The sequence below is a fragment of the Panicum virgatum genome, chromosome 5N, assembly GCF_016808335.1.
Source record: "Panicum virgatum strain AP13 chromosome 5N, P.virgatum_v5, whole genome shotgun sequence".
NCBI classification, from domain to species: Eukaryota; Viridiplantae; Streptophyta; class Magnoliopsida; order Poales; family Poaceae; genus Panicum; species Panicum virgatum.
The window spans coordinates 859,931-886,872 of NC_053149.1; the positions used below are offsets into that span (position 1 = coordinate 859,931).

Consider the following 26,942-nt stretch of genomic DNA (forward strand, 5'->3'; position numbering starts at 1 on the left):
TTCTGTCTCTCGGACTTTTACATACGGATGCAGAGCTGAAGAGAAGAGCTCCCGTGAAGAAGACTTGTGTTTAATGGGATCGACCAGGCTAATCAATGTATATGGGGACAGACACACACAGATCAATATATAATGAGCGTGTTTGGATTCAAGGGCTAGAGCTATTTTTAGCCAAAAATAGCCCAAAATCTCCAAACATAAGGACTAGTTCTTGGCTATTTGCAAATAGACTACCTCAAAAAACTATCCCACTCAAAGGGTGATTATTTTAGCTATTTCAGATGGAGCCCACCATAGCAAGAGAGGTAATAGAACTCCAATAATTGAGAAAAGATGTTTTAAAGACTAAATAGCTCTTGGATCCAAACATGCTAAGGGCTATTTTATTGGAGGACTATTTGCTTGAGCTAATTAGCTCTAGTCTTTGAATCCAAACACGGCCAATATTCTAGAGGGTGGAAAATATGGGCCCATGTCAGGCTCAAACAATTCATGCTGCTGTGTTGAGCTAGCTGTTTAGACGTGTAAGACAACCAATTAATCAATAGTAGGAAAACCATGTCATCATCAGCAAATTAAATAAAAATGGTGCGTGATGAGCGAGCGGACTAGGGTTACACAGATCGTATCTTCTAGCTGGTGTCACAGCTAATTACATTGGGCCTGGCTGAAGCTTCCAGATAATCCTAGCTAGCTAGTCAGCTTAATTTGGCTTTTTGTTTTTTTAGGGCATTGCAGTACTGTGCCTTACTAAGCTTTGATGAACATGCAATGATTGATAGGATTTGGTTTTGATGGATGCAGGATGCTTAACCCCATTTATTATCTATATATGATGTCCACTCATCATTGATAACTGCATATTAATTTGCGCCTAGGGGATATTACTTTCGTAGTTGTATATAAACCTTTGGCTAAGCTTAAAAAAAAAATCAACCTTCGGCTACAGCTAGTACCTGGTAGCAGCACATTGCAATCTTGTTAGATAAAACAATCTCTTCCTATGTTGGATCTGATTTGCGTTCAAAACAAAAGTATCTGTTTGGCACATAAAGATATTCTCAGAAGCAGAAGAAATATATGTCTGAATATGAATATGATGTATGAATAAATGTGGAAATATGAGCATAGAACACCTCCCATCATTGCGACAAAGAACTAAATCATGTGCATGCATTGTTCCCTACAGTGATAATGAATTAAGATCCATATTATTTATGGTGTTCCCATCCAGTGCATAGTTAAAAAAAAAAACAAGTGTGCTGATAATACACATCATGATCCAGGTAACAAAAGCACTTCAGATACACGGCTCTATTATACTGATGTCAAAAATTCAATCCGTAGAAGGACATGTATAAGTTTATTTGAGACACCTCAGAGACACTTGTATATCGAAGAGTGTTTATTTGAGGACGGAGTGAGTGGCTAAGTTGCATACGCGGTTACTAACTTTTAAAACCCTCGGTGCTTACCATGAACCCGATTTGATTGGCGCCACGAAAAGTATTTGCACATTAAGTCTCTGTTTCCTATTCATTATAATAATAAAACCTAATCTCTTAGGTCACACGGTTGAGTGTTCATCCGTAACAAGTAACTTGACTCAGAAATTTGATTCCTCATTAGACTAGTTTTTGCAGGGGGCTGAGCTAGCTGTTTCTGACCACGGTTAGCTTGCGTTGATTGATTCTTGGCTAGCCGCACGTACACACTCAAGCATAAAACTGCTGACTGAGAATAGTTTTTGTTGGTTGAGGTATGCATGTAGTACTATCCATCACCCAGCTGAGCTGGCCTTGGTACCAGGCTCACCATCATATCATATATATATATATATATATATATATATATATATATATATATATATATATATATATATATGTATATATGTATATATATGTATATATATATATGTATATATATTTGTTATTCAAGACAAAGGAGAGTGAGTTGGTCCTAAAATACATTTTAGGAGGCCTTGCTAGCATTGATTGTATACATGTATTTGGCAAGCTCAAAATAAACAAACAACGACTACTACATACATAAATATCCGATCCGAACGATTGGTACTCAACGTCTATGCATGTATACTATGTGATTTAGGATTTGGAGCATCACGCGACAGCGCACCAACTCCAACTTTGTGTTCTAGCTGCATATATATATATATATATATATATATATGATGATGTCGGTCATTGGGTTATATATGTATGTCTTTGGAGGAGTGAAGGTTGTCCCCGATCGTCCTAATAAGAGGCTATATGTAATCAATCAAGACAAGATATATACAAAAAATAACATGCGCATACAAATCTTTTAAAGGTTAAGTTTTCCCCAAATTTGGACAAGCATGGCATATATACTCCATCGATGGAGGGGTATGTTTTTGTGAGTGCTGTCTGTCGCCTACCCCGCATACATGGCCACTTGGGAAGGGAAGGGAAGGAAAGGAGGCTGCTGTCCTGTCACTGCTGGTACATGTACCCCTCATGCCAGCATGTCATCCATCCTTGCTTGCTAGCTTGTACGACACTGCACCTGCTGTGAAGCCTAGCGCTAGCTGCCACAAGATTCCATCCATTCTCTACAGGTGTACTACTTAATTATGCTGCAAATTTGATGCCAAGTTAATTAGCTGGGTTTGAGTTGGTTATAACTTTAATTTGACTCCTGGCCATGGATGGACATACTAATCTAGGCCTTGTTTGCTTTCAAAGCGCTAGCTAGCGCTACAAAAGAATCTCGCATGCATGGTGTGCTAAATGAAGTCTATTTGCAAAACCTTTTCAGAGATGGGTGTAACTTTTCGCGACGAATCTAATGATGGTAATTAATTGATGATTTGCTACAGTGATGCTACAGTAACCATCCTCTAATCGCGCGGTCAAAGGCCTCATTAGATTCTTCAGGGTCACTAGCGCGAGGGTTCTGGAGTTGGTTTTGTAAACTGGCTTTATTTGACACCGTAATTAACGGTCAAAGTGTTACTATTCACTAGCGCGCTACAAAACCAAACGGGTCCTAATCTAATAATAATACACTCCGTTATTTTTATAGGATCATGGGGTGAGCATCTCCACCTGAATTTCATTGACAGGGGGCCAAAAGTTTACGACAGCGAGATCTTCAGTAATTTTTAAAGCAGGGTGATGGCAGCTATGTGGTGGTTAGAGCATCTCCAAAAGATTACTCATCTCTTTTTCTAATACTAAAAAAATTAATATTTTGGTAATGGAGGTATCTAATCCCTGTTATCTATAAATTTTTTGGTAATCACCAAAACACACCTCCATATCCTCTAAATTGTAGGAGATTTTTCCTCTACCCTATTTTCTTCATGGATATTTTTCTGATTGCTGCATGGGAATTATGGAAGCTTCGGAATGCTGCCATCTTCGATAATGTGCACCCCACGACTCATCTCTGGTCTGTGAAGTTCAGGGATCAAGTTCAGCTTCACCTTTGTCGTTTCAATTATGTAATGAAAAACTCTGTAGAACAGTGGCTAACTCTATTGTAACTAACCTCCCCCCTCTCCCCTCCACTCCCCCTCATTTGTAAATATACCGTCTAATTCCCTTTATATATGAAAATGAAGCGTTGTGGGGATCTCCTCCACAGTTTTTCCTTAAAAAACAACTATTACTCAATAAAATACAAAAATAGTTATTGCTATTGGAGAGAAAATATGTTTTGAATATAGAATATAAGTAATCTGGTCTTACATATTTGCAAAGAAAAAGCTATCTGTCACTCAGGTGATTTGAAGACTTTGCTCACTCGATTTGCTGTGCGGTCCGATCTCATTTTAATCCAATCTGCGCCCTTTGTTTGTTTTGGTGCCATTTATCTCAGTGATCTGCGGGCCCATGTTGTCAGCCTTATTTTTTTTTATCCTTTCGTCTGCCGCCTGATATTTCTAGCTGCTCTATCCCCATTCTTCTTTTCAGTTCCATTTCGTTTTCTTCTCCCTTGTGAGCTCCGCTCCCTTCCTAGCTCAGCAAGGTGAGGCGATTTTCAGGTTGTTGTCGTCTCCTCCCTGATTTCTTTTCGATTTGCTCCCTTGTTTGTGGTTTTGTAGCGGGTGTAATTTTGTAGAATCTGACATTTGTATAATCTGAAAGTTTGCATTTGCATTTGTGGGATTATACAATGTGCCCCATAATTTCTGAAATTATGTATTCCATAGAAATATTTTGAGAACTTTGTATAATCTGACAGTTTGCATTTACATTTGTGGGATTACACAGTGTGCACCTAATTTCTGAAATTTTGTAATAAATAAAAAATATTTGAGAATTTTGTAATTTGGCATCTTTGCATTTGCATATGTGGGATTACACTAGGTGCCCCATAATTTTTGGAATTTTGTAATCCATAGAAATTTTTTGAGAATTTTGTAATCTGACATCTTTGCATTTACATCTGTGGGATTACACTGGGTGCCCCCTAATTTTTGAAATTTTGTAATCATATAGAAAATTTTGTACATTTTGTCTTCTTGTTATTTCTTTTTTTTGTTTAAGTCAAGGTGCCCCATAATATTTTTGTTTCAGCTCTGTTTGAATTTTGTAATTTGGCATCTTTGCATTTGCATATGTGGGATTACACTAGGTGCCCCATAATATTTGAAATTTTGTAATCCGTAGATTTTTTTTGAGAATTTTGTAATCTGACATCTTTGCATTTACATCTGTGGGATTACACTGGGTGCCCCCTGATTTTTGAAATTTTGTAATCATATAGAAAATTTTGTACATTTTGTATTCTTGTTATTTCTTTTTTTGTTTAACTCAGGGTGCCCCATAATATTTTTGTTTCAGCTCTGTTCATTCTAGTTCAATGTGATTAGCTGATTGATTATGTTTTGTTTTTTTCCAGTTATTTGCACTTAAGCAGAATGCTTTTAGGAGGGATCTTGTTTTCTGTGTCGGCTACATGCCTTTTCATGAAGATGTGAACCAGGATCCAAGAGTTATGAAGATGATATGAAGTTTTTGCTATATCTTGAAGAAAGAAGCTAGGCCTTTTGTTGTGCAGTCTTTTGGGAGCAAATTCTAGGTTATCAGATCAAGTTCTTTTGTCTTTTGTTTTACTCCTTGTTTAATATTGGTTTGTTATTCTTTTTAATACAACTTGTAAGGGATATTAACCTGTTAAAACTCTAAATTATCTTATCTCAATGTTCTATTTATTTGTTCCTATAAAGTTTGATATTTCAACTTCTAAAGTATATTAAGTTGAAGTATATTAAGTTGTTAAAACTCTAAATTTGTTCTTTTATGATTATTCAAACTTATTAATTTTTCATGGTTCCCGTTCTGTAAAATATAAATATTTTAGCTCTTTTTGTGCCTTCTATTGGATCAGACCCACATTTTCAAAATGTGGATTCTGGTGTAATTTTGTTGTAGGCTATATTTCTTATTTTGTTGTATTATTTATTTTTTATCAAAATCTTGTTTTTGAGTGTCATCTATACCAAGAATCACTCAGTTGTTGTTTGTCTGCTATATTCGAGTGATTTGATGGGCTTCCTCACTCGGGTGACAGAGTCTTCTGTTTCACTCGGTTTTCTTTTTGGTTTTGATTCGTGTGATTTGCTTTGTCTTTTCACTCGAGTGTAGATGCCCCCCAAATCACCCAAGCAGGCTATAGACAGACCCTATTTGCAAAGATCGCACCTGGACTACGTAGTCGTCGTCCCTTTTCCAACGGTAGCTCCATTCTCTTGCGTCGCTTTTGCAGGCCTCCCATAGTCCGCTGCCTAGGAGATGGGGACAAACTTGTGAACATGACTTCGTTCCGATGCTTCCACATGTTCCATAACCATAATCATGGGCGGCGGCAGGGGTATGCCCCCTGTATGCCAAGGCATACCTATGATTTGAGACCAAATGTTAATAGGTATATATTATACATGTTATGTACATTCAGTCTACGAAGAAACAATACCCCACTAGCTCAGCAAGGGAGATACATGTTAGAGGGGGTGTTTGGTTACTTGAAGCTCATAATAACCACATCCCAATAAACCCCAAATAAGTATCATCCCTTATAAACACATAGATTTAAAGGTGATGATTTATTATAAGCCTCTGCATAAGCCCATAAGCTCCTCTAAAGGGTGCTTATGGTGTTTATTTCCTATGAGCCCTACTAAGAAAACAATACTTTCCGATCCCTATCCCTCCACAACCCTATTCATTTAGTCCCTACAAAGCACATTAAGAGGCACAAAGGTTATTAGATACTAAAGAGGCTTAAGCACAAACAACCAAACACCTATTTGAGCTTATTATAGTCTCTCTATGTGAGTGGCTTATGGGCTTAATAATCCTCAAGTAACCAAATGGGCTTAGACTCGCATATTCGCGTCTCGCGAGCGGTGAGTCACATCATATCGCCCCTTTCCCCACTCGACTTGCGTCCTCATCCCTTCGGCTGATGCTCGCGAGCCGCTGTTACATTCGCTAACCACATTTATTGAGAGAGAATTCCTCACTCAAGTGAAAGATAAGAATATCATCAGCCTCTTCCAACAAAGGATTCTATGGTTACATTGTAGTAGCCTTTAATGTTTTATAATATTTTTTAATTATTCATGTCTAGAACTTGTACTTTGGTTATTGTTATAGATTTATTATGGCTATTATAACTCATCATTCATTATATTGTGTATTTGCTTTGAAATTTTTTTACATGTGGCATACCCAGCTGCAAATTTCTGGCTCCGCCACTGACCATAATGCCGGGCGGGGACTTTTAGCAGTACCAAACACCCCCCGCTTTTGTGCGATTATTATTTTTTTGTGCGATTATTATTGGCCGAGGGAGTTGCTTCTATGAGGAGCTCACGCTACCCCAGTTCCCATAGGGGTGGGACCCAGCAAATGTGGGCCACACGCGACAACTGCTTGATCTTCCGCGGAGGGACGACGTGCGATGCGGCCGCTTTCTCTATTCATCTTTTTTTTCTTTCTTTCTTCTATTCATTGTATGTAGACGCAAATTGAGCACACCTCTGTCATCGTAAAGCAAGAGTGTTTACATATCGTAACTTGTTTCCATTTTTACTATGCACCTATATAAACACTATATCTAGATAAGGGCACAGAGGATCCTAGCTAGCAACCGCCTCCCTGTCCCTACTCCAGGTCTCCAGCGCAGCGCAGCAAGTGCACTGCAAAGCTCCTCTTGGGCTGTGTTTAGTTCAAAAAAACTCCCCCCAATTTCAAATTTTTCATCACATCGAAATATTAAATATAGCAAATGACGTATGCATGGAGCATTAAATGTAGATAAATAAAAAAATTAATTGCATAGTTTTGATGTACACGACGAGACGAATCTTTTGAGCTTAGTTAGGTCATGGTAGAATAAAAATTACCACAAACAAACGAAAAATGCTACAATATGCTCCATTGTCCGATGAGACTTTTCGCATCCCCTTTTTCCTCCATCTAAACACAGCCTTGGTTCTCTTCTCTGGCAGGTAGTCTGCCCACGGCCGGCTGTTCTTCTCCATCTCATCATCATCCCAGCTCCCTCTCTGGCGGCTGGCTTAATGACGTGCCTTCCATAATCTTCCTTCCTTTTGACATCTATACCCCTGGCTGCCTGCCTGGCTCCCTCGCTCGTACAGCCACGCCACCCTGTGTGGGGGCATCACCGTAAATTCCAGGTTGGCTTTCTTACCAGTCCATTATATATCACTCTCATGGCACCTGTACTACTGCCCATTCATAGGCTGGTGTTGGTGATCAGATCGCAGCTCCATTCCTTCTCCTCCCCTGCATGTATGTATGTAGTCTAGAGATGCTTCAATTCCTTTGCTGAATTCTTCTTCATGAATCCATTTCGGCGTTTTGATAAACTGAAATTTTCTTTCGTTTCTTCTTGCGTTGGCCGGAGAGCAGAGACTGGTCCTTTAATTTGAAGCAACAAGGAGAGAAAGATGTCCAGTGTTTGGAAGACCAAGGTTCTGCCTGGCCTCAACAAGTTCTTTGACAAGGATGGCAAGAAGGCGGCGGCGGCTGAGTTCTTGAAGTCCTTCAACAAGGTAAATACATAAATAATTAATATGTCTAGATGATGAGCTCGCTCTGATGATCGTCTGCTTAACTTGGTTCCTCTGCATCCTCAATTAATTCACGTATTTGTTCGTTGTGTATTTGCAGGAGGAGATTGGCAAGGAGATTGAGGACAAGAAGACAGAGCTGGAGCCCAAGGTTGTGGAGGCTTATGAAGCATCTCCTCCTGAAGTTAAGGTAAACTCATGCCTTTCGTCATATCAGTGTTTGCTTGGTCCTTCTGTTCGTTACTGATAGTCTGTCTATTTTTTTACCTGCTCTACCAACTATATATTAGGCTCTTTTCAAGGACAAGAAACCAGTCAAGATCACCAAGAAGAACTCGGCTGCAGCAACCAAGTTCCTCGACGAGCTGGCTAAGATTGGTAATTATAAACAGCTATACATCACAGCTTCAAACAATTTGTTACTCTCTGGTCCCTATAGTAGATCGCGCCATTCTACCTTTTTTTTTCTTGCATCACGTCTAGTCTCTCTCTCTCTCTCTCTCTCTCTCTCTCTCTCTCTGAAAATTACGTCTAGTTTTGTCTGACCGTATACCCTCACTCTTAGTCAGTACAGTGGTGAACTGTGTTTAATTCTTTGTTCTATCAGAACATCAAACTGAGTGGTGAACTGCATATAATTTATGAATTTCTTGTTTTTCAATCACCAACAACTGCCTTCGGTTTTAGTTGCCTTTTGCAATCCAGTGTGGTGTGGACAAGTCATTTGTCTTGGGGTTTATTTCTGGTGTAACCTTTTTGTATCTTTTTGGACAAAATAAACTTTTATTCTCCTTTGGTGTTGAAACAAGCTTTATTCTCATTTCTACTCAAGCGAACTGCATAGGAATCTTCTCAGCTACTACGTACTGCTGTAGAGTAGTACAATACTATGTTTCTTAGGACACAATTGAAGCTCAGCACAAAACAACAAAACCAATAAGGGACAATTCCTATTTAGCCCTCGATCACTATTCATCTCTTTATTCCGATCCGTGGCAGGCTGGTTCTTGCTGTCGTTTGCTGCTAAATTAAATCTGATTTGATTTGTTTAATTATTTATGTGCAGAGTTCCCTGGAGCCAAGCTGGTGAGCGACGCGGTGGCCAAGTCCGGCACCACGCCCCTCTCCCCGGCGATCACCTTCATCTTGGACAAGGTTGCGCCGTTCATCCCCAAGGAGGAGCCCAAGGCCGAGCCGGAGGCCACCTCCCGGGAAGTCGCCGTGGAGGAGAAGAAGGAGGAGGCCGAGCCGGCGGCCGCTGCGGCTCCGGAGGAGGCTGCTGCGCCGGCGGAGGCGGTAGAGGAGAAGAAGGCTGAGGAGGAGAAGCCAGCGGAAGCCGAAGCCGAGGCCGCGGCGGCGCCACCAGCTGAGGAGGAGAAGAAGTGATCTGATCGCCGGTGGACATTAGTGAAGAATTGCTAAGCAAGCAAATTAAGCTACTACCAAGCTCCGATCCTGCACAAATTAAGTGATTAAGTAAGTCGTTACATGTACACACAGTTGCCATGCATGCTGCTTCAATTGATTTGCTTGCATATATGGGTGCGTGGTGGATGCATGAACATTTGTTATTCTTTTGTGTCACCTGGACCGGATCGATGAATGGACCTTCATTCTGTAAATTTGTAATGTGGGGTTAGTGAGTTTTTCTCTTTCTTGTTTTTGATTTGGGGTGATTAAACATGCATGCATGCGCGTGTAATTATTTGTATTGATATGTTTGTTGGTGGTCATATTTTAGAAAACAACTCGACGATCGATCTTGTGTATATATATGCATGATTTTAAGTTGTTTCTTGATGATGATGATGTTTGAATGACCTACTAATGAGCGAGCGTACGGTCGTACATGCATGTTGACCTACCACTACCACTGAATTAACCAATTTACCGGTGGCCTCTAGTACGTCTTAACAAGCAACGCGGATAAGCACGAGAGAGAATTTAAGAAAGAAATTGCATGCTAACAAGTGTGTGTTGTGTGCCAAATTAAAAGGAAGTCGATCTTGGCACGAAATTAGCTAGCTAGACTTGCATTGGAAGAAGCAAGCTGAGATGGAGATAACTGATGATAACTACGTACAGGGTTGGCAGGCAATATCAATCAGTACTGGAGCCCTCAACGAAAAGGACGTGATCTTAATCCTCTCACCACACACACTACCATTAAACAAAGCCAGTAATCCGGCCGGCCTCGCTCCGTTTGCCAACTGCTTGTCTGATGTATAGAGATCAACGACTATCCAGAAGTACCACGTTAAGCATAATATATATCATCAGATGAGTGATGATCAGATTAGCAATAGTCCACCAGGTACCCAGCAACAAGGATATATCTCATCATCGGAAGAAATTAATAAATCAACTAATTAGCATGCATGATTAATAAAAGATGTACTATATAGGAAGTAAAGACGATAGATGATTCAGAAGGAATAAAATGAAGTCATTATTAATTGCTGATTTGATCGATTGATAAGCCTCGATCGATCTGGGCCGGTATCAGATATTTTGCTTTGCTGTTTTAGCTAGGTCCAGCAGCTGCCATGCGTCTGAAATGACCAGCAGCCACGATCGAATTCAATTTGCGATGCTCAGCTCTATCTGGCGTCCTTCTGAGCTTTTCAGAACGTTGAACATGTTTACAATTTCAACATTTTGAAAGTCAACATGTTCAAAGAAATATTGAGTTAATTCTATCAAAATGTTGAACATATTTCTAACAGCTAATTGGGGCATTAAAGCTTTACATGATGATGCTTCAAGTAGCATGGGCCTAATGGAGGAACAACCATCCGCCCATAATAAGCCCAGCCCGTATAGAGCTCGGCCCACTCAGCCCAGCTAGCCAGTAGTAGTCTGTGGTGTGCAACCGCGACGCGAGAGACGGACACTACAACAGCCAACTCCACCGACCGGCCTCCCATCCCATCCCATGGCGGGCTACCGCGGCGCCTCCTCCGCTGCCGGGGGCGGCGCGGGGGCTGCGGCCTTCGCCACGCGGATTCTGCTCCTCCTCACGCTGCTGCCGCTCGCGCTCGCCGCCTTCGCCTTCGTGCTCCAGTGGCGCGGCGGCATGGGGGACCCGGCCGCCGCCGCCTGGCCCGCCAACAAGCAGAGCTTCCCCGGCATGGAGAACAGCCCGCTCGGATCCTCCTCCTCCTCCCCAGGGGGCGGAGGCTCCTACTTCGCCGTCTCCTCCTCGTCCTCCGCGGCAGCCGACTGCGCCGAGATCCTCGGCCGGAGCGCATCCTCGAACGGAATCTCGCTCTATCGCGGCTGGAACTTCGATTCTGAATCTTCCATCACCCCCAAGGTTAGCGCGCGCGCGCGCTTAACCCACCTTCCGATCTGATCTGCCTGCCCTTTCAAGATCCCATTTTTTCGACCAATTCCGTGCGACCTCGTGCGTGCTGCTCAAATACTGTCACAACTCTATTGCACTGTAACTAGCAAGCTGCTCTATTTTATTTTTGGCAAATTGGTCATATAGTTTACCAGTGAATTTTTTCCTTGCATTTACAATCGCAAAGTTGCACTACACGGAGATCTAACTAATACTGTCCCGTTGACATATAAGAGAATTTAGGCATCAGTGTGAATCCAAGTAAAGCTTAGCAACTTTTTTTTTTTGCTGGGTTAAGGTAACAAGTTGGAAAAACAGGGTATATCACGTCCATGTGGTTCTTAAAATCTTTGATCAAGTAGAGAAGACTCTGAACATCATATCGAATCAAAATGAAATTACCCAGATGGCCAGATGATTTATTTCAACCTCAAAAAAGGAAAAAAATCATATCCTTCTTTTCAATTGCAAGGATGTCGCAAGCATTTTGAGTCTGATGTGCCAAAGTTGTAATTATATCAAGGTCATTCTGTATTTTGGATTGCAGATCTGTATCACAGGAAGCACATCTGCTGGCCTACACCAGATTCTTCCGTGGTTGTACTATCACAAGGTCATCGGCGTTTCACATTTTATTCTCTTTGTTGAAGGAGAGGCTGCGAAACCAGCTGTCACCTCTGTTCTTGAATCTATTCGGGTAAACAAGTCATTTCATACCCCCTCCTTCTGCTTGTGATTTCTTTGCATAAGCTGCCACTGACTTTCTGTGCCCCTTCTTTAGGGTGTAAAAATTATTTACAGAACTAAAGAACTGAAAGAGAAACAGGACAAAAGGTATGTTGATGGACTTAAATAGTTACATGACAATCTTTTCAACATAAGCAAAACCCGCTACATGTAAGATAAGTTTAGTTGGAAATTTGCTCTGCAGCTAATGTAAGTTTTGATAATTCCACTTTAATAAGGTATACAACTGAAATGCATTGAAAGAAAATAATTTGATAGAGGCAATGAGAGGGATGGCAAGTTACTTGTTTCATGGCAATGCTGCAATTGAACAGTTGTGATTATGGAAGCAAATTCTGTATTTGTTGTTGTTGATTGGATCCTGTAATTCTGTTTTCCTTACCATATGCATTTCTGAAGTATTGTTGTTGATTGTTTGGTTCTATAAAGACCATTATTTCAACCATTTATAATTTCAGCCGCATTTGGAACGAGACTTGGCTGGCAGGTTTCTTTTACAAGCCATGCAATTATGAACTATTTGTTAAGCAATCACTTAACATGGAAATGGCTATTATTATGGCAAGGGTATGGATAATTTCTTTCTCTCTATTTTTTAACATCTATTCACACAGAAATCTTGCATTTTGTGGTGAATTGATGCAAATGCTTCCCCCTTTTTGATTATCACAGGATGCTGGAATGGATTGGATCATTCACCTTGATACTGATGAGTTGATTCATCCAGCTGGTGCGAGAGAGTACTCTCTTAGGCGATTGCTTTTAGATGTTCCTGACAATGTTGATATGGTTATCTTCCCCAATTACGTGAGTCACAGAAGTAACATTATCTTTGTTGTAGTTGAATGCTCTAACATGCTTCACATCTCATTATTGTACATTTTTGTCCAGGAGAGCAGCATTGAACGGGATGACATCAAGGATCCATTTACTGAGGTATGTGTAAGCTACTTATGATTCACTGGCTTATTTAAGAGAATGCCACCTGTATATAAATGGATTGCCTCTCACCGCTGTAGTTTTGATGAACACTTGTGCATTATAGAAAATAATTGATCTAGCTCATACCATTTACCAAATCATGGCATAAATTTTCACCAAGTTTTATGCGTGCAGGTTTCAATGTTTAAGAAAAATTACGATCATCTCCCAAAGGATACATACTTTGGCCTATACAAAGAAGCAACACGTGGTAATCCAAATTACTTCCTCACTTATGGTAATGGAAAATCAGCTGCAAGGGTTCAGGAGCATTTGCGTCCCAATGGTGCTCATAGATGGCATAATTACATGAAAACCCCAAAGTAAGACATCTGAATATGCTGACATTTTTCTAAAACAAATCTGCACTCAACAAATTTCTGTCTGTTTCAACCAGATAGTTTATTCACCTATTTCTTTTTCTTTTATTTTTTTTTGTAGCGAAATCAAATTGGAGGAGGCTGCTATCCTGCATTACACCTACACAAAATTCTCGGACCTAACCTCAAGGAGGGATAGGTGTGGCTGCAAGCCAACTAAAGAAGATGTGAAGCGATGCTTTATCTTGGAATTTGACCGTTTGGTGAGCTATCTTTTCTTCCCTTTGCTATATCTGCATAGCATCTAATATATTGTTGTCATATGGGTACAGGCTACCTTGTGAACATCATAACTGTTTTCATGCTGAAACGTTGAAATACTGCATCCATTTCAGTTAAAAAGTACTTTTGAATGCCTCCTTTCATGTTTTTTTACCCTTTTTTTAAAGCTGAAGGACCACCTTGGTTATTAACCCAAAGTTCTTGATTATACACTTGCCAAAAAAGGGGTGAAAAACTGATGTGCCTTTTATTAGGTATCATGTTCATATATGGGCATATGTCTAAATGGAAGGACTAATGCATTCCCCCTTGTACTCTATCATGACAGGCCTTCATAATTGCATCGACAGCTACTGAGGAGGAGATGAGGAACTGGTAAAATCCTTAGCCTATGTGTACCAACAATGCCTCCCTAACCTCTCTGAATTAAGAGAGAGATCACATTTGTCTGACTACTTTTGTTCAAGTAAAAAAAAACTCGGCCGGGTGGGGAAAGACTGCCCCACCGGTTTTACACTTCAGAAGAAGCCTCGGCTTCCCCGACCGAGAAAATCCCCGAACCCCAGCCCCGCCCTGACACTGGGAGCCGTAACCCCTGGGAATAGCCTGGGCCACACACAGTCCTCAGGTCGACCTGGGCCGGCTCTTAACCAGTGCTTTGGCACACGGGACCGGCGAGGGGATTTTTTTAACCACAGCCTGAAATTCGCTCCCACGGGGATTCGAACTCAGGACTTGTGGAGTGCCGCTCGAGTGTCTTAACCGCTAGGCTAAGCACCCTTTGGCTTTTGTTCAGGTATAAGGAACATGTTGTCTGGACTGATAAGGACACCAATTTGAAACTTTTGAGAAAGGGCGTGTTAACACGTATATATGCGCCGATGGTTAGTCCTGATTCCGATCTTGAAGGCATCGTCAGCTCATAAAAGCTGTTTCTTGTTGCTGTGAGCTAATGCCTTATGTTTGCAGGCTATCATCCGTGGTCTCAAGGAATCTGGCGTCTTTACCTCGGCTGTAACATCAGCGAAAGCACAGTCAGAAACAAAATCATCAAACATGGGTCTCGGAGGCAAGGAGTCCATCATACCAAACACAACAGCTGGCCATGAAAAATTGCAAGCTACTGCAAGAAAGATCCTACAGATGGTTGATGCCCAGGAAGAAGCGATGCCGCCACTGTCACCCCCCGGTTTTGTTGAGCTGACTGAAAGTGCTTTGTCATGAGGCCATGTGAGATTGTGGAGTTGCTCTGGACTGATGATGCTCATGGGCTCTTGGTGGATGAAACTTTAACCATGCATGAAGCGTTGAACATATAGATAACAAACAGAGCGGAGGCTTGTTTGGTGGGTGTATCTTGCCTCCCCATGTCTTGTGCTGATGTAAAATTGCTTTTATTACGTAGGCTGGTAAGCAAGTGCAAGACATGAGAGTAGTATACTGTAATATATGCAGAAATCAGGCGAATCTTTGTCCTGGTTTGAGTTAATTCCTACGGAGAAGCATATATATATTGTGACGCAAAGGCAATATTGGTAGACGTAAACTCTGGGCTTCCTAGCTCATATCTTATCGATTAATGGATGCAGGCTAATGAAATAGCTGAATTGTCTGTCACTAGAGAAACAGCAGAATGTTGGCCAACTTAAATCCAAATTTGGGTCGAATTAGATGGTTCGTAATGAAGACAAATGTATAAACCGCAATTGTGAAAAGAGCTGAAAGGGAGCACCAACTTCCCCAAAACAAGGCAAGGGAAGGGAAGGCGACCAATGAAATGCAATGCAATGGGAGCTCCCAAGGACAACCACCCCGTCTTCTTCTGCCCACCAACTTCGCCGCCAAGCAAAACCCCAACTCTTCCCCCGCCGCCGCCCCGCCGACCCCATTCTCCTCTCCCTCCGCCGCCGTTCCCGCCCAGCTTCTCCCCTTCATCCTTCCCCTCCTCTCCCCTGCCATTGCCGCCCCAATGCGGCCTCCTGATGCCGCCTCCAGGGTTCTCGGTGACGGCGCCCGCCGAGGAGAGCCTCGCCGGCGTCCCGCCCGAGCTGCTCCCGCTCAAGAAGAGGGTCGTGCGCTACCACCCGTACGCGGCGGCCGCGGCGATCCAGGAGATGGCCAGCCACCGCAACCTGATGGCCGGGGAGGGGGACGACGGCGGCGGCGGCCTGCGCGCCCAGCTGCTCCGCCTCCGCATCATGCGCCCGGCGCTGGTGCTCACCAAGCAGCTCACCTTCTCGGACCGCAGCCGCGACAAGGCGCGCCTCGTGCTCCCCGACGGCCTGGTCGCGCCGTCGCCGCTGCTGGGCATGCTCACGCCCGCGGAGCGCCGCCTGGTGTTGGGCGCCGGGCTGCCCGTGCCGGCGTTCGATCGCCTCGGCCGCTCCTACCGCATGTCCCTGCGCCGCGACCCCAAGGCCCGGACCTACAGGCTCACGGGCCAGTGGTCGCTCTTCGTGTCGCGCCACCGCATGCGCGCGGGCGACGCCGTCGAGGTGCGCGCCTTCCGCCCGTCCGCCTGGCAGGCGCGCCTGGACAAGCACGGCGAGGGCGGCCTCGGCATGGCGCTGCTGCACCTGCACGGCGGGCGGGACGACACCCAGGGCTACCGCTGGTGCAACCGGGAGCGCGACGCGGCGGACGGGCTCCTGCGCATGGCGGCAAGCGCCAGCAGCCCCCCTGCAACACCCGCCGTAGCCTAATTAATTAACACAAAGTGCGCGTCGGACAGGGACCCAGCCCAACACAAGTGCATCTTCAGAGGGTTTATTTTGTGAAGCTTTGAATTGAAAATTGATCATGCAGGTTTACTTATCAGGCGAGGTAGATGTAGATGGAACTTATATATATATATAGTCATATAGAGTAGCTCTATTAGGTACTTGTGTATGGAATAAGCTACTCCCTCCGTTCGGAAATGATCTACGTATTTTGACTAGGAAAAGTCAAACTTTATAAACTTTGACTAATAATTAGTTAAATTATATGTATAATTAGTTTATAAAATTTATGTCAATACATATGTATTCAAAGAGGTTTTGAGATGACATTGAGTTATTCGTAATTGACATTATATTCTGAGTGATTAATAAAAGTTAAACTTTACTTCGAATGACTTTCTCTAGTCAAAATATGTAGATCATTTCCGAACGGAGGGAGTATTCCGTATCCGAGTCTAGCTGCGCACCCGATCCGCCCGCGTTCGTGGTTCCCGGTTTTCCCCGTGCGGTTCTGAACCCCCCCCCCCCCCCTCCCCGGTCGGTCTGCGGCGCACCCCAGCGCCCACCCACCCGGCACCCCCTAGCCCGTTCCCGGCGCCTCACCACCCAAAACCGCCCAGCTCCCGACGCTCCCCCCAATCCCGGCGCCGCACCACCCTCCTCTCGCGACGACGCTCTCCTCGTCCCGGCGCGCCCGGCGCCGCACCTTCCTCCCGATGGGGTTCATCACGACCGGTGCCGCCCCCTCCCTCCTCTGCTGCGGTGGTGCGGAGGGCGGATTCGGCGAGCTCGCACGGCATCCACGGTGGCCTCCGGCAATCTCATCGCGTGGCGGCCTCTGCAGCTTTGCAATCCTTGACTACCCGTGGGATTTTAGCGGTGCAATCGGTGGAGGCAATCCTTCGCGCTGTTGATTGCTATCCCCCGAATCCCATCTCCGTTGTTGCCCCTGGCACACCGCCTAGGCGATTCTGGCGAAACCGCCGGAGCTGCTCAATGCGGGACCTGCCAGACCCCAGACTGCGGCTTCCCCTGCGAACTGTGGTGCTGCCGTGTAATCTCTATGCTACAGGTATGCTTCTAGAAATTTCGATTTTTTCTATGCAAAAAATCTCATACATATCGTCTTGTTGCTTGCAGTGCATAGATCTACCCATTCTCGACCAACATCAAGTGAAGTTCAGATCTTTTGTCTGCCCAAATAACTCCCTTGTTGGTGTCCCCTGGCGAAAGAGAGAGGCAGCTAGGCTGCTAACGTCAATCTGCTGCATGCATCTTGGATGCGGTTCTTTGGGTGGCAATGGAGCTGCAGAAGCAATGGGCCAGAGGCCTGACTCACAGGGAGGTAAATTATCCAATTACTCTTTTGTCTACGTACGATGCTGGGTAGATTAATCAAGCATGTGTAAATTGATCAGCTCCTGCTTCCATTCGCACTTTCTCTTGGTGGCACCTCCGTTGATCTACTTATGCATAAATACCTTTTCTCATTGTGGTGGCGCTATTGTAGAGATGGTTTCAGATTATTGTCCCGGAGTGCTGAAATTTATAGTGGTTTCCTTTGCTTATTCAACCAATCTGACAATTGTTTTTCTTATTTACTTTTACCAATTTCTCATTCATTCCCTTCAAAAATACGGAAATCAACAAATAAGCTTTGTTTCATATAACAGTTGGACCTTTCTCATGGCTACAGTGTCTTCATGTTCATTTTCATTAACTGAAACTCTGTTTTATAATTTTAGAACTCTATTCCTTCTCTGTTTTCCATATGCATATGTGGATCATGCTGTAATTGTGATTTGAGTACAACCACAAATTCAGATTTTCACAGCAATCTCGAAAAGTAGTAATCTGGTAGAAAGTTGTATTGTTTCTTTTCCTGTGAAAGCACATTGAGCCCAGATCTCATTTAGCCTTGGAGCTCGATGTGTCTGCACATCTATTTTGATGCACTGATACTTGAATTGGAACTATTTTATTGAACTGCTCTCAATTAGTCAATTTATCTAACTTTTGCGCTGTCTGGGACACCATGAGCTGTTGTTGCCTCACTAAGTGTTCTGGCCTAATGTTCCACTATTTTGTTGATGTGGTAATGAGGATCATTGCTTGTAGCTAGGTAGGTGGTTGGGAGTATCTTCAGCTGCACCTCATTCTGTTCAGATGCCATGGTACTCAGTGAGATTGGCTAGGCATCAGATGATCAGAGGTGAGCTCTATTCTTTTGCATAAATCTCATGTCCTAGAAACCTTTGGCAATGTTAACTATGTGCGCATTGATGCGTGAGTTTGATGTAACCTTTCTTTTGCATGCTTCACTCATGCTCATATATTTAGTACTGATCATACTGTGCTGTATTTTTTCCTTTCTTGTCAATCATTTTTTTAGTGATAGTTTACAATAAGATATCAAACAGCTACCCCTGATTCAGTTCAAATCTTCCTAGTAGGAACAAGAATGGTTTTTTTATTTGTGTTACTCCTTGCCCATTCAAACTTCTGCACCATATTGTTTTACAGCTTCAGGTTGTGAGTACTGCCTCTAATTCGATCCACCTACGACATTGGGAATGCTGCTAGGGTATAGCAAATTCTTAACAAAAAAGAATCCGGTAGGATATGGCAATGGGATTACTTTTGATCTGGCTGCTTTACTTTTCGTTTTTTTGCTCAAACATGATCATTTTGTGACCAGGCCACTAGCTTTTATGCCCATGCATGGTATTATTTGTGATCAGGCTACTTTAGTTTTATTTTTCATACATAGTAATATAGTATTAATGTGACCAGGCCAATCTAGTTTTTATGTTCACAAATGGTATTATCAGTGATCAGGCTATTCTAGTTACTGTGTTCGTAAATAGTATTATTTGTGATCTACTTTAATTTTTGTGCTAAAAATGATTTATTTGCAATCAATCCACTTAAGATTTCACGCTCATGCATGAGTTTATTTGTGATCAAGCCACTCTAGTTTTTGTGTTGCCACATGGTATTATTTGTGATCAAGCCAGTTATTTTTTTGTGTTCACTTTGGATGATAGAGGTTCTACATGTAGACATGTCACTATTTACACTGAGGAACTTAACTTTGCTAGATTGCATAAATTTTCCTAGGCATACATGCAAATATTTGTGACCAGGCTATTTAGCCTGCAAATAACTAAGTTTTTTATGGTTAACATGGGAATATCTATGCATGTTATTATTTTGTGGTGAAGAAACTAACTCCATGATAGGTTACATATAAATAAATTTTCTATTGACGCTTAACATTATTTATGATAATGCTAACATGGTCCAGTGTTTGCAGGAAGAGGTCGCAAAGCAACCTACAAGAACGAATTCACCGCGCGGACTGCGACGAGCTCAACACATTTTATTTTTGTCGTTAGCCTTATTCAGTCTGATAAGACTAACATGTCGCATGCACAGAGATATTTACAAAATATTGTACAATACCGATCTGGTTGAATTGTTTAACACTTACTAAGAAATAAGGTTTTCCATCGGCCATCTTTTTGTGGCTGCAATGTTTACAAGCTTGTCGGATCATGCGAATATAGGTACGGGCTGACCTATGAATAAAAAAATATAATAGAGGGAGCCACAATTGAATAATTAGTAAAAGAGCGGAAACTAGAAATGAAATCGTGATAGTGAAGTAGATATCTCGGTATAATGAGTTAAGTTCTTTTTTGGTGGGTTGCACCCAATAAATGCCCAATCTGTCACGGTTTTGCCTGAGCAAGTTTTTTATTCAAAAATTGATGGCGGGGTGTGGGCGCCGAGCCTCTTGAAAACCGGTTGGCCAACTGGCCCACGCTCACCATAAGAAAAACCAGACGAAGGGCGGAAGGGGTGCGGTCGGGCTCAGGGAGTGTCGCGGGGGCGGAAAAACCCGCCAGCGGGCCGCGCGGGGGGGCCGGAGGTGCTCGGGTGTGCGCCGTCAGATGGCTCGGGTATGGAATAATATTCCATACCCAGGATATGGAATAGCGGTGTCCTATATATATAGACAGATCATGGAGTGGAGGATGCAACTGCAAAGGCCTGGCTGGTACAGTGGTATAGATGGAGCATTTTCGGAAGATGAGTGGTACGTGTTGCCCTTTCTTAATCCACAGGTTATAATATATTGTCTGTCTCACCAATCTAATGCTAAGCTTGCACTGTGGTAATAACATATTAACTACTTAAGGCAAGCATATCATAGGAAATGTAATGCCGTGGGACGGAGTTGAAATTGGAACAGTGGCCAGGTACTGCTAAAATTCCTGAAAGACAAGTTAATTCCTTTATTGCTTGATTCTGCTGTTGTAACTGTGAATTGTGATGTCTATTTTTGTAACTTTGCTGCACTGCGCACTGCATATTTGCTCAAAGGAGCTATTTGCTCAAAGGAGCTAGGAATTCAGTATATAAGTATTATCTATCTAATGGCTCTAACCAGGGCGTTAACTAAAGGCTGCTCTACTACATACAAATAAAGGCAATAATGCTACTACGTTCGCAGAACACTGGTCTTACTAATTTCACACTATCTCGGCTGAGGCACCATCATCACCACTTCTTGTATGTTCAGCTTCCTCCGGCTCTAGATTATTTGGGGCCGTCTATTCCTCGCCGCGTGCCATTGGAATCAATCCATTCGCAGCAGTGAACGCCTCCACCTCCCCCGCCGTACCCAGCCCCCTCCTTTAAGGCCACCAACCATGGAAGCTCTGGCAACCTCGGAACTCTAAAGCTCTACCACCTCATTCACCACCTCGGAACTCTAAAGCTCTACCACCTCATTCACCACCCAGGCTACCGGCGACCTCGCCAGAGGTCGCTCCCCCCACCTCCCACCCCTCCCCGACGTCCGCTCCACCCCTCCCTCTTCCCTAGCTTGCCGCCGGCCGCTCTCCCTCCCCTGGCTCGAGGAAGAAGATGAACATGACCTTCTACTATATACTTCCGCAGGAAATCGTGTGGGCGCGATGAATAGAATTTGCAGATTAAATATTTTTATTAATTGTTAGCATCTTTCCAAGTCCTGACATAGAGCGGAATCAATGCAGAACATTAGTAATTGTAGCCAGTAAAGCAATTATGTGAAAACAATCACTCAAAATTCTCAAACCATTGTTAATAAAAGTGTGGTCCCTGACAGTAATATGCCTAAAAATTACTCCATGTAGTCAACTAAGGACTAAAAACCCGGGTGTTTAAACCCTCCAACTTCGCAAAACCGTTAACTTAACCCCCTATCTGGTTGTGCATAGCGGTTTATAGCAACGTGGCATGCTAAGCTGGACAGATACGCTGAGTGGACCTTGTCGTGGGGTTTCTAGGGGTACCCACAGCCGGGTGGCGGAGCGCACCCGCCTATTCCCAGTGAGGGAGTTCTCGGGGAAGTACTAGGCGATGGGGCTGAATCTACGCTGAGATAAGGACTCAAGAACACACGATTTAGAGTGGTTCGGGCCGCCGGAGCGTAATACCCTACGTCCACTGGGAGATGTATTGTTCTTGGTGTGTATGAACCTATCCTCTGCTGGCCTTGGCTCTTGCTCAGCCTGAGGTTTTCTAGCGGCGTCCCCCCCCCTTTTATAGATCAAGGGGGAGCGGATACATAGGGCGTTGATGCCCCGACAGGTGGGCCCAACGTGACTGTGGCTATAGTGGTAGCGAATCTTTCCTCCGATATGCGCACTGCTGCTCTTCTGACTCAGGGGGGTCTTTTCTTGTCCCGTCAGCTAGGCGCCCGTTGGAGTAGCGTAGCTTGCGGCGTGGCCTGCTGAGGCTATTACGTAGCGTCATAAAGGGCGAAGCCGAGCCGTCGTATCCATCTGTTACGGCAGACTGCAGACGCGGCGTGGGCGGCACCAGTGCCCCCACTACCTTGGTAATACGCGATCAATAGTGTCCCCTGGCTAGTCAAACGCCTCGGCTTCTGCTATATCAATGCGGACGTCCACCTACCGCAATGAATGCGAAGGTAGGTGGACCTCAATATGGAGACCAAGGGCCTCATATACGTGTCGGCCCCGGACCATCCTGAGGCGGGGCGTCGAAACCTTCCCTTGGAGAGGGGTCCGATTGCTATGCGGGGGGTCCGGGACCCTATGAGGGGTCCGGGACCCCGCGGGGGTCCGGACTCCTTGGGAGGTCCGGAGCCCCGGCTGCTTGCGCTTGAGCGCCTGTCTCTCCCGGGACACGTGGCGTCCCCGGACCTTCCCCGGCCGTGGATCGGGTTCGGACCATTGTCGGGAGGACCGGACTTCGGACCACAGGGGTCCGGCTGTTTGGTTGTAGTCAAGGATGACTACTGAGGCTCTTGCCTAGACACAGCAAGAGGGGGTACCCCAGTCCTGGGGTACCGACAGTGGCCCCCGGGCCCACCTCGGGAGAGGTACGAACCCGCGGGTGGGGCCACCACCGTGATGTGTTCCTACGCAACTTGATTGCGTTGGTGTGCTTTTGGAGAGTGCGGGCATCCCGGACCCCTGAGGCTGGTATGCCTGTTGCCAGGTTTAGGTACTAGAGCGCTCTCCATGGGGCGACGAAGGTGTAGGCATAGGGTACGGAACCAAGCTAAGCGGCTACACAGACCTCGGATCGCTCAGGGAGCCAGCACCACTTCCCGGACCCGGCTTTTGTCGACCGTGGCGAGCGGTCTCCGCCGGAGCGGGCCACCGGAGTGGACTTGGAGCGACCGTGGCGAGCGGTCTCCGCCGGAGCGGGCCACCGGAGTGGACTTGGAGCGACCGTGGCGAGCGGTCTCCGCCGGAGCGGGCCACCGGAGTGGACTTTGGAGCGACCGTGGCGAGCGGTCTCCGCCGGAGCGGGCCACCGGAGTGGACTTGGAGCGACCGTGGCGAGCGGTCTCCGCCGGAGCGGGCCACCGGAGTGGACTTGGAGCGACCGTGGCGAGCGGTCTCCGCCGGAGCGGGCCACCGGAGTGGACTTGGAGCGACCGTGGCGAGCGGTCTCCGCCGGAGCGGGCCACCGGAGTGGACTTGGAGCGACCGTTTGCTGACAATCCGTTGAAGCATGTTACCGGACCTCATAGTAAGGTGCAAAGAAACCAAGCCTTATACTAGAAGAGAGCCCAGGACCTCTAAAGACAGCAGTCTTGGATACTAGAGTACTTGTAACAGGGTAGTGAACTACGTAAACTTTAGGGTACATTACCAGGCTAAGCCACGCGGAGCTTCTCTACCCCAGGATACAAATACCACTTCCCCAGAGCAGGTCCCTAGGGGTCCGGACCGCCTTCCAGCTAGAAGGGGTGTCTCCACCTGACCACAAGCCAGCAACTTAACTTGGATTGATAGCAATAAGGGAAACTCCGGTCAAGAGAAAAGAATAGTTAAACCAAGGCGAATAGATGTAATCAGGGTGGAGCCTAGGTAAAACTGAAAAAGAGAGTCTCCTTTATTATTGTGGTTGTCACGGTATACATCGGAGGTCGGGATTACGAGGTCGGACCTCCACCGCTCCGGACCGCTTTTGCCTGTTTGTGTGATAGGGCCAGAGGTCGGGTTTACAAGGTCGGACCTTGACCGCTCTGGACACACACGTAGACGCCACGCTATTACAAAGGAGGAATTCTCTTAGTTTTTTCTTAGGAGTAACCTACGGCTGCATGCTATACAGCGTATTCTTCGGAGGTGAAGGCGCCCTGGACGTGCCTGAGCCGCATCATCCAGCATCACTTCGGGAGCTCGGGGGACCCCTTCTTGCCTAAGAGCTGTCACATGCTTACATGGCATGAGACAAATTCTTTGGCTTTGAATGGAAGAGGCCCCCTCTCCCTGCCGTCGCCGTTGCCGATGGAAACCAGAGCGCTTGCGCAGCAGATGGACCGGCGCGACGCGTGGAGAAGTGCGGTCGTTCGCCGGCTTGTCCTTGGTGCTAGCGCCAGGGGCCCCCGCACGAGGAGGCGGGGTCCTGTCTGCAGCAGCGCCGAGCAACGCTGAGGTGGATCTCCGGCGCTGGGGACGGCAGGACGACACAGTCAACTTCCTCCGGGATGGCCGTCGGCTCCAGGCTCCATGTTGAGAGAAAGCCTTGAGCCGACGCCATGCCACCGCAGAGGAGGCGTGGCCGTCGCTTGAGAGAAAACCTTGAGTCGATGTAGGGGCGGCAGCGCGCAGCGGCGCCTCCGCTGTGCGCTGCTACGCCGGCTCTGAGGTGTCGCAGTGGCGACGCACAGCAGGCGCCGCTGCCGTGCGCCGCCGCACCGAGGGCGTTGGAGCGCCGGTGCCGTGGCATGTGAAGTGAGTGTGGCGCTGCCTTCCTTCATCTTCTCGCTCGTCGTTGCAGAGGATGAACACGGCCCAGAAGCCCGAAAATCCAGCCAACGCCTGTCCTTCCCACGGTCGGCGCCAAAATGTCGTGGGGTTTCTAGGGGTACCCACAGCCGGGTGGCGGAGCGCACCCGCCTATTCCCAGTGAGGGAGTTCTCGGGGAAGTACTAGGCGATGGGGCTGAATCTACGCTGAGATAAGGACTCAAGAACACACGATTTAGAGTGGTTCGGGCCGCCGGAGCGTAATACCCTACGTCCACTGGGAGATGTATTGTTCTTGGTGTGTATGAACCTATCCTCTGCTGGCCTTGGCTCTTGCTCAGCCTGAGGTTTTCTAGCGGCGTCCCCCCCCTTTTATAGATCAAGGGGGAGCGGATACATAGGGCGTTGATGCCCCGACAGGTGGGCCCAACGTGACTGTGGCTACAGTGGTAGCGAATCTTTCCTCCGATATGCGCACTGCTGCTCTTCTGACTCAGGGGGGTCTTTTCTTGTCCCGTCAGCTAGGTGCCCGTTGGAGTAGCGTAGCTTGCGGCGTGGCCTGCTGAGGCTATTACGTAGCGTCATAAAGGGCGAAGCCGAGCCGTCGTATCCATCTGTTACGGCAGACTGCAGACGCGGCGTGGGCGGCGCCAGTGCCCCCACTACCTTGGTAATACGCGATCAATAGTGTCCCCTGGCTAGTCAAACGCCTCGGCTTCTGCTATATCAATGCGGACGTCCACCTACCGCAATGAATGCGAAGGTAGGTGGACCTCAATATGGAGACCAAGGGCCTCATATACGTGTCGGCCCCGGACCATCCTGAGGCGGGGCGTCGAAACCTTCCCTTGGAGAGGGGTCCGATTGCTATGCGGGGGGTCCGGGACCCTATGAGGGGTCCGGGACCCCGCGGGGGTCCGGACTCCTTGGGAGGTCCGGAGCCCCGGCTGCTTGCGCTTGAGCGCCTGTCTCTCCCGGGACACGTGGCGTCCCCGGACCTTCCCCGGCCGTGGATCGGGTTCGGACCATTGTCGGGAGGACCGGACTTCGGACCACAGGGGTCCGGCTGTTTGGTTGTAGTCAAGGATGACTACTGAGGCTCTTGCCTAGACACAGCAAGAGGGGGTACCCCCAGTCCTGGGGTACCGACAGACCTGTTGACATGTGGGCCCACATGTAAGGGATAGTCCTTCCCTCCTCTCTTCTTCTTCCTCTCCCCTTTCTCCCTAACCACCTCCCTAAGTGCGGTCGCCGCGACAAGGGCAGCCATCTCCTGTCTCCGGCACCGCCGCAATGGGCACGCCACCACCAGCGCCTCCAATCCACGCCACCCAACCCTGCTCGCCCTGCTAATATGGGGTGCAACCCAACCCTACCCAACCCCACCCTACCCAAATAATTTGTTTCTCAACTCTAGTCAACCCACCCCATTACAAGTGGGTAACCCATAGAAAACCCATGGGTCCTACTAAATATTTCAGAATTTGCATATAGGACACAAAACGACCCTTGCATACAAGCAAGGCATTACCAGGGTGCTTCCAGTTTTGATTTCCAGTGTTAGTCCAACATAGTGCACTTAAGGTCAATCTCAGTGGGAGTTTCATGGGCACAATTACCTAGATTTGGAACTAGGTAATTGTGCCAGAGGAGTTTCATGGTGATGAAACCCTCCTCACATCCCATGAAACTCCATCATTCTCTCTCCTTACCATGTCAGTAAAATTGATGATATTTAATGCTATGAAACTTTCCATAAAGTCTCATTGAGACTGGCCTAAACAGTTTTTCCTAGAGAGTTTCAGACAAAAGAACAAGCAGCCTTTCCAAGTTTCATATTAATCATGATAAACAAATTCTCCTACAGATGAAGATCAATAATCATGGAGCAGACAGTGAACATGAATAGGCTGCTGAAACCAACAAATTACTAAATGACCTCATGTCATACATTGCCACCAGATGGCCAATTAATGTCTATGTGATGAGGATCAACTCTGAGAAAATTATTACAACAACTGAACAAAGCATGCTCTCCATGGTGTATAGGTGTGTTTAACTGACACTAGTAAGAAAGTTCACATATAGCAAGGTTCAGTGCTGACCAACAGCAACACTAAACAAAGGTGTGCTCATGGCTGAAGTGGAAGATATTGAAGATGACTTGCTGCTG

The 26,942-nt window shown here is 45.8% G+C and overlaps 3 protein-coding genes across 7 annotated transcripts; all 3 read left to right on the forward strand.

Annotated features, from left to right (window-relative positions):
• The first annotated feature begins 7,530 nt into the window (after window positions 1-7,530).
• LOC120675948 (salt stress root protein RS1-like) lies at window positions 7,531-15,276 on the forward strand. Of its 2 annotated transcripts, none has more exons than XM_039957147.1 (13): window positions 7,531-7,808; window positions 7,929-8,071; window positions 8,190-8,279; window positions 8,380-8,467; window positions 9,156-11,405; window positions 11,983-12,132; window positions 12,217-12,749; window positions 12,855-12,989; window positions 13,074-13,118; window positions 13,299-13,486; window positions 13,605-13,746; window positions 14,094-14,649; window positions 14,735-15,276. In XM_039957147.1, the coding sequence occupies exons 2-5, from the start codon at window positions 7,967-7,969 to the stop codon at window positions 9,473-9,475; spliced, it is 603 nt and encodes a 200-aa protein (XP_039813081.1). In that variant the 5' UTR covers window positions 7,531-7,808; window positions 7,929-7,966; the 3' UTR covers window positions 9,476-11,405; window positions 11,983-12,132; window positions 12,217-12,749; window positions 12,855-12,989; window positions 13,074-13,118; window positions 13,299-13,486; window positions 13,605-13,746; window positions 14,094-14,649; window positions 14,735-15,276. The 2 variants fall into 2 exon arrangements, with proteins under 2 accessions (XP_039813081.1, XP_039813082.1); XM_039957148.1 differs by having other exon boundaries at window positions 7,675-7,812; window positions 14,735-15,254.
• Window positions 10,977-15,311, forward strand: LOC120675947 (glycosyltransferase-like KOBITO 1). Its single transcript, XM_039957146.1, has 11 exons — window positions 10,977-11,405; window positions 11,983-12,132; window positions 12,217-12,269; window positions 12,641-12,749; window positions 12,855-12,989; window positions 13,074-13,118; window positions 13,299-13,486; window positions 13,605-13,746; window positions 14,094-14,140; window positions 14,562-14,649; window positions 14,735-15,311. The coding sequence occupies exons 1-11, from the start codon at window positions 11,025-11,027 to the stop codon at window positions 14,987-14,989; spliced, it is 1,593 nt and encodes a 530-aa protein (XP_039813080.1). The 5' UTR covers window positions 10,977-11,024; the 3' UTR covers window positions 14,990-15,311.
• A 1,725-nt stretch (window positions 15,312-17,036) lies between these two features.
• LOC120676334 lies at window positions 17,037-20,027 on the forward strand. Of its 4 annotated transcripts, XR_005675783.1 has the most exons (5): window positions 17,043-17,557; window positions 17,626-17,830; window positions 18,608-18,697; window positions 19,009-19,100; window positions 19,802-20,027. XR_005675783.1 is itself a non-coding variant. In XM_039957586.1 (4 exons), exons 1-4 carry the CDS (start codon window positions 17,549-17,551, stop codon window positions 19,960-19,962), a joined length of 465 nt encoding a protein of 154 aa, XP_039813520.1. In that variant the 5' UTR covers window positions 17,043-17,548; the 3' UTR covers window positions 19,963-20,027. The 4 variants fall into 4 exon arrangements, 2 of the variants coding, with proteins under 2 accessions (XP_039813520.1, XP_039813521.1); XR_005675781.1 differs by having other exon boundaries at window positions 17,037-17,557; window positions 18,608-19,100; XM_039957586.1 differs by lacking the exon at window positions 19,009-19,100.
• Window positions 20,028-26,942: the final 6,915 nt, after the last annotated feature.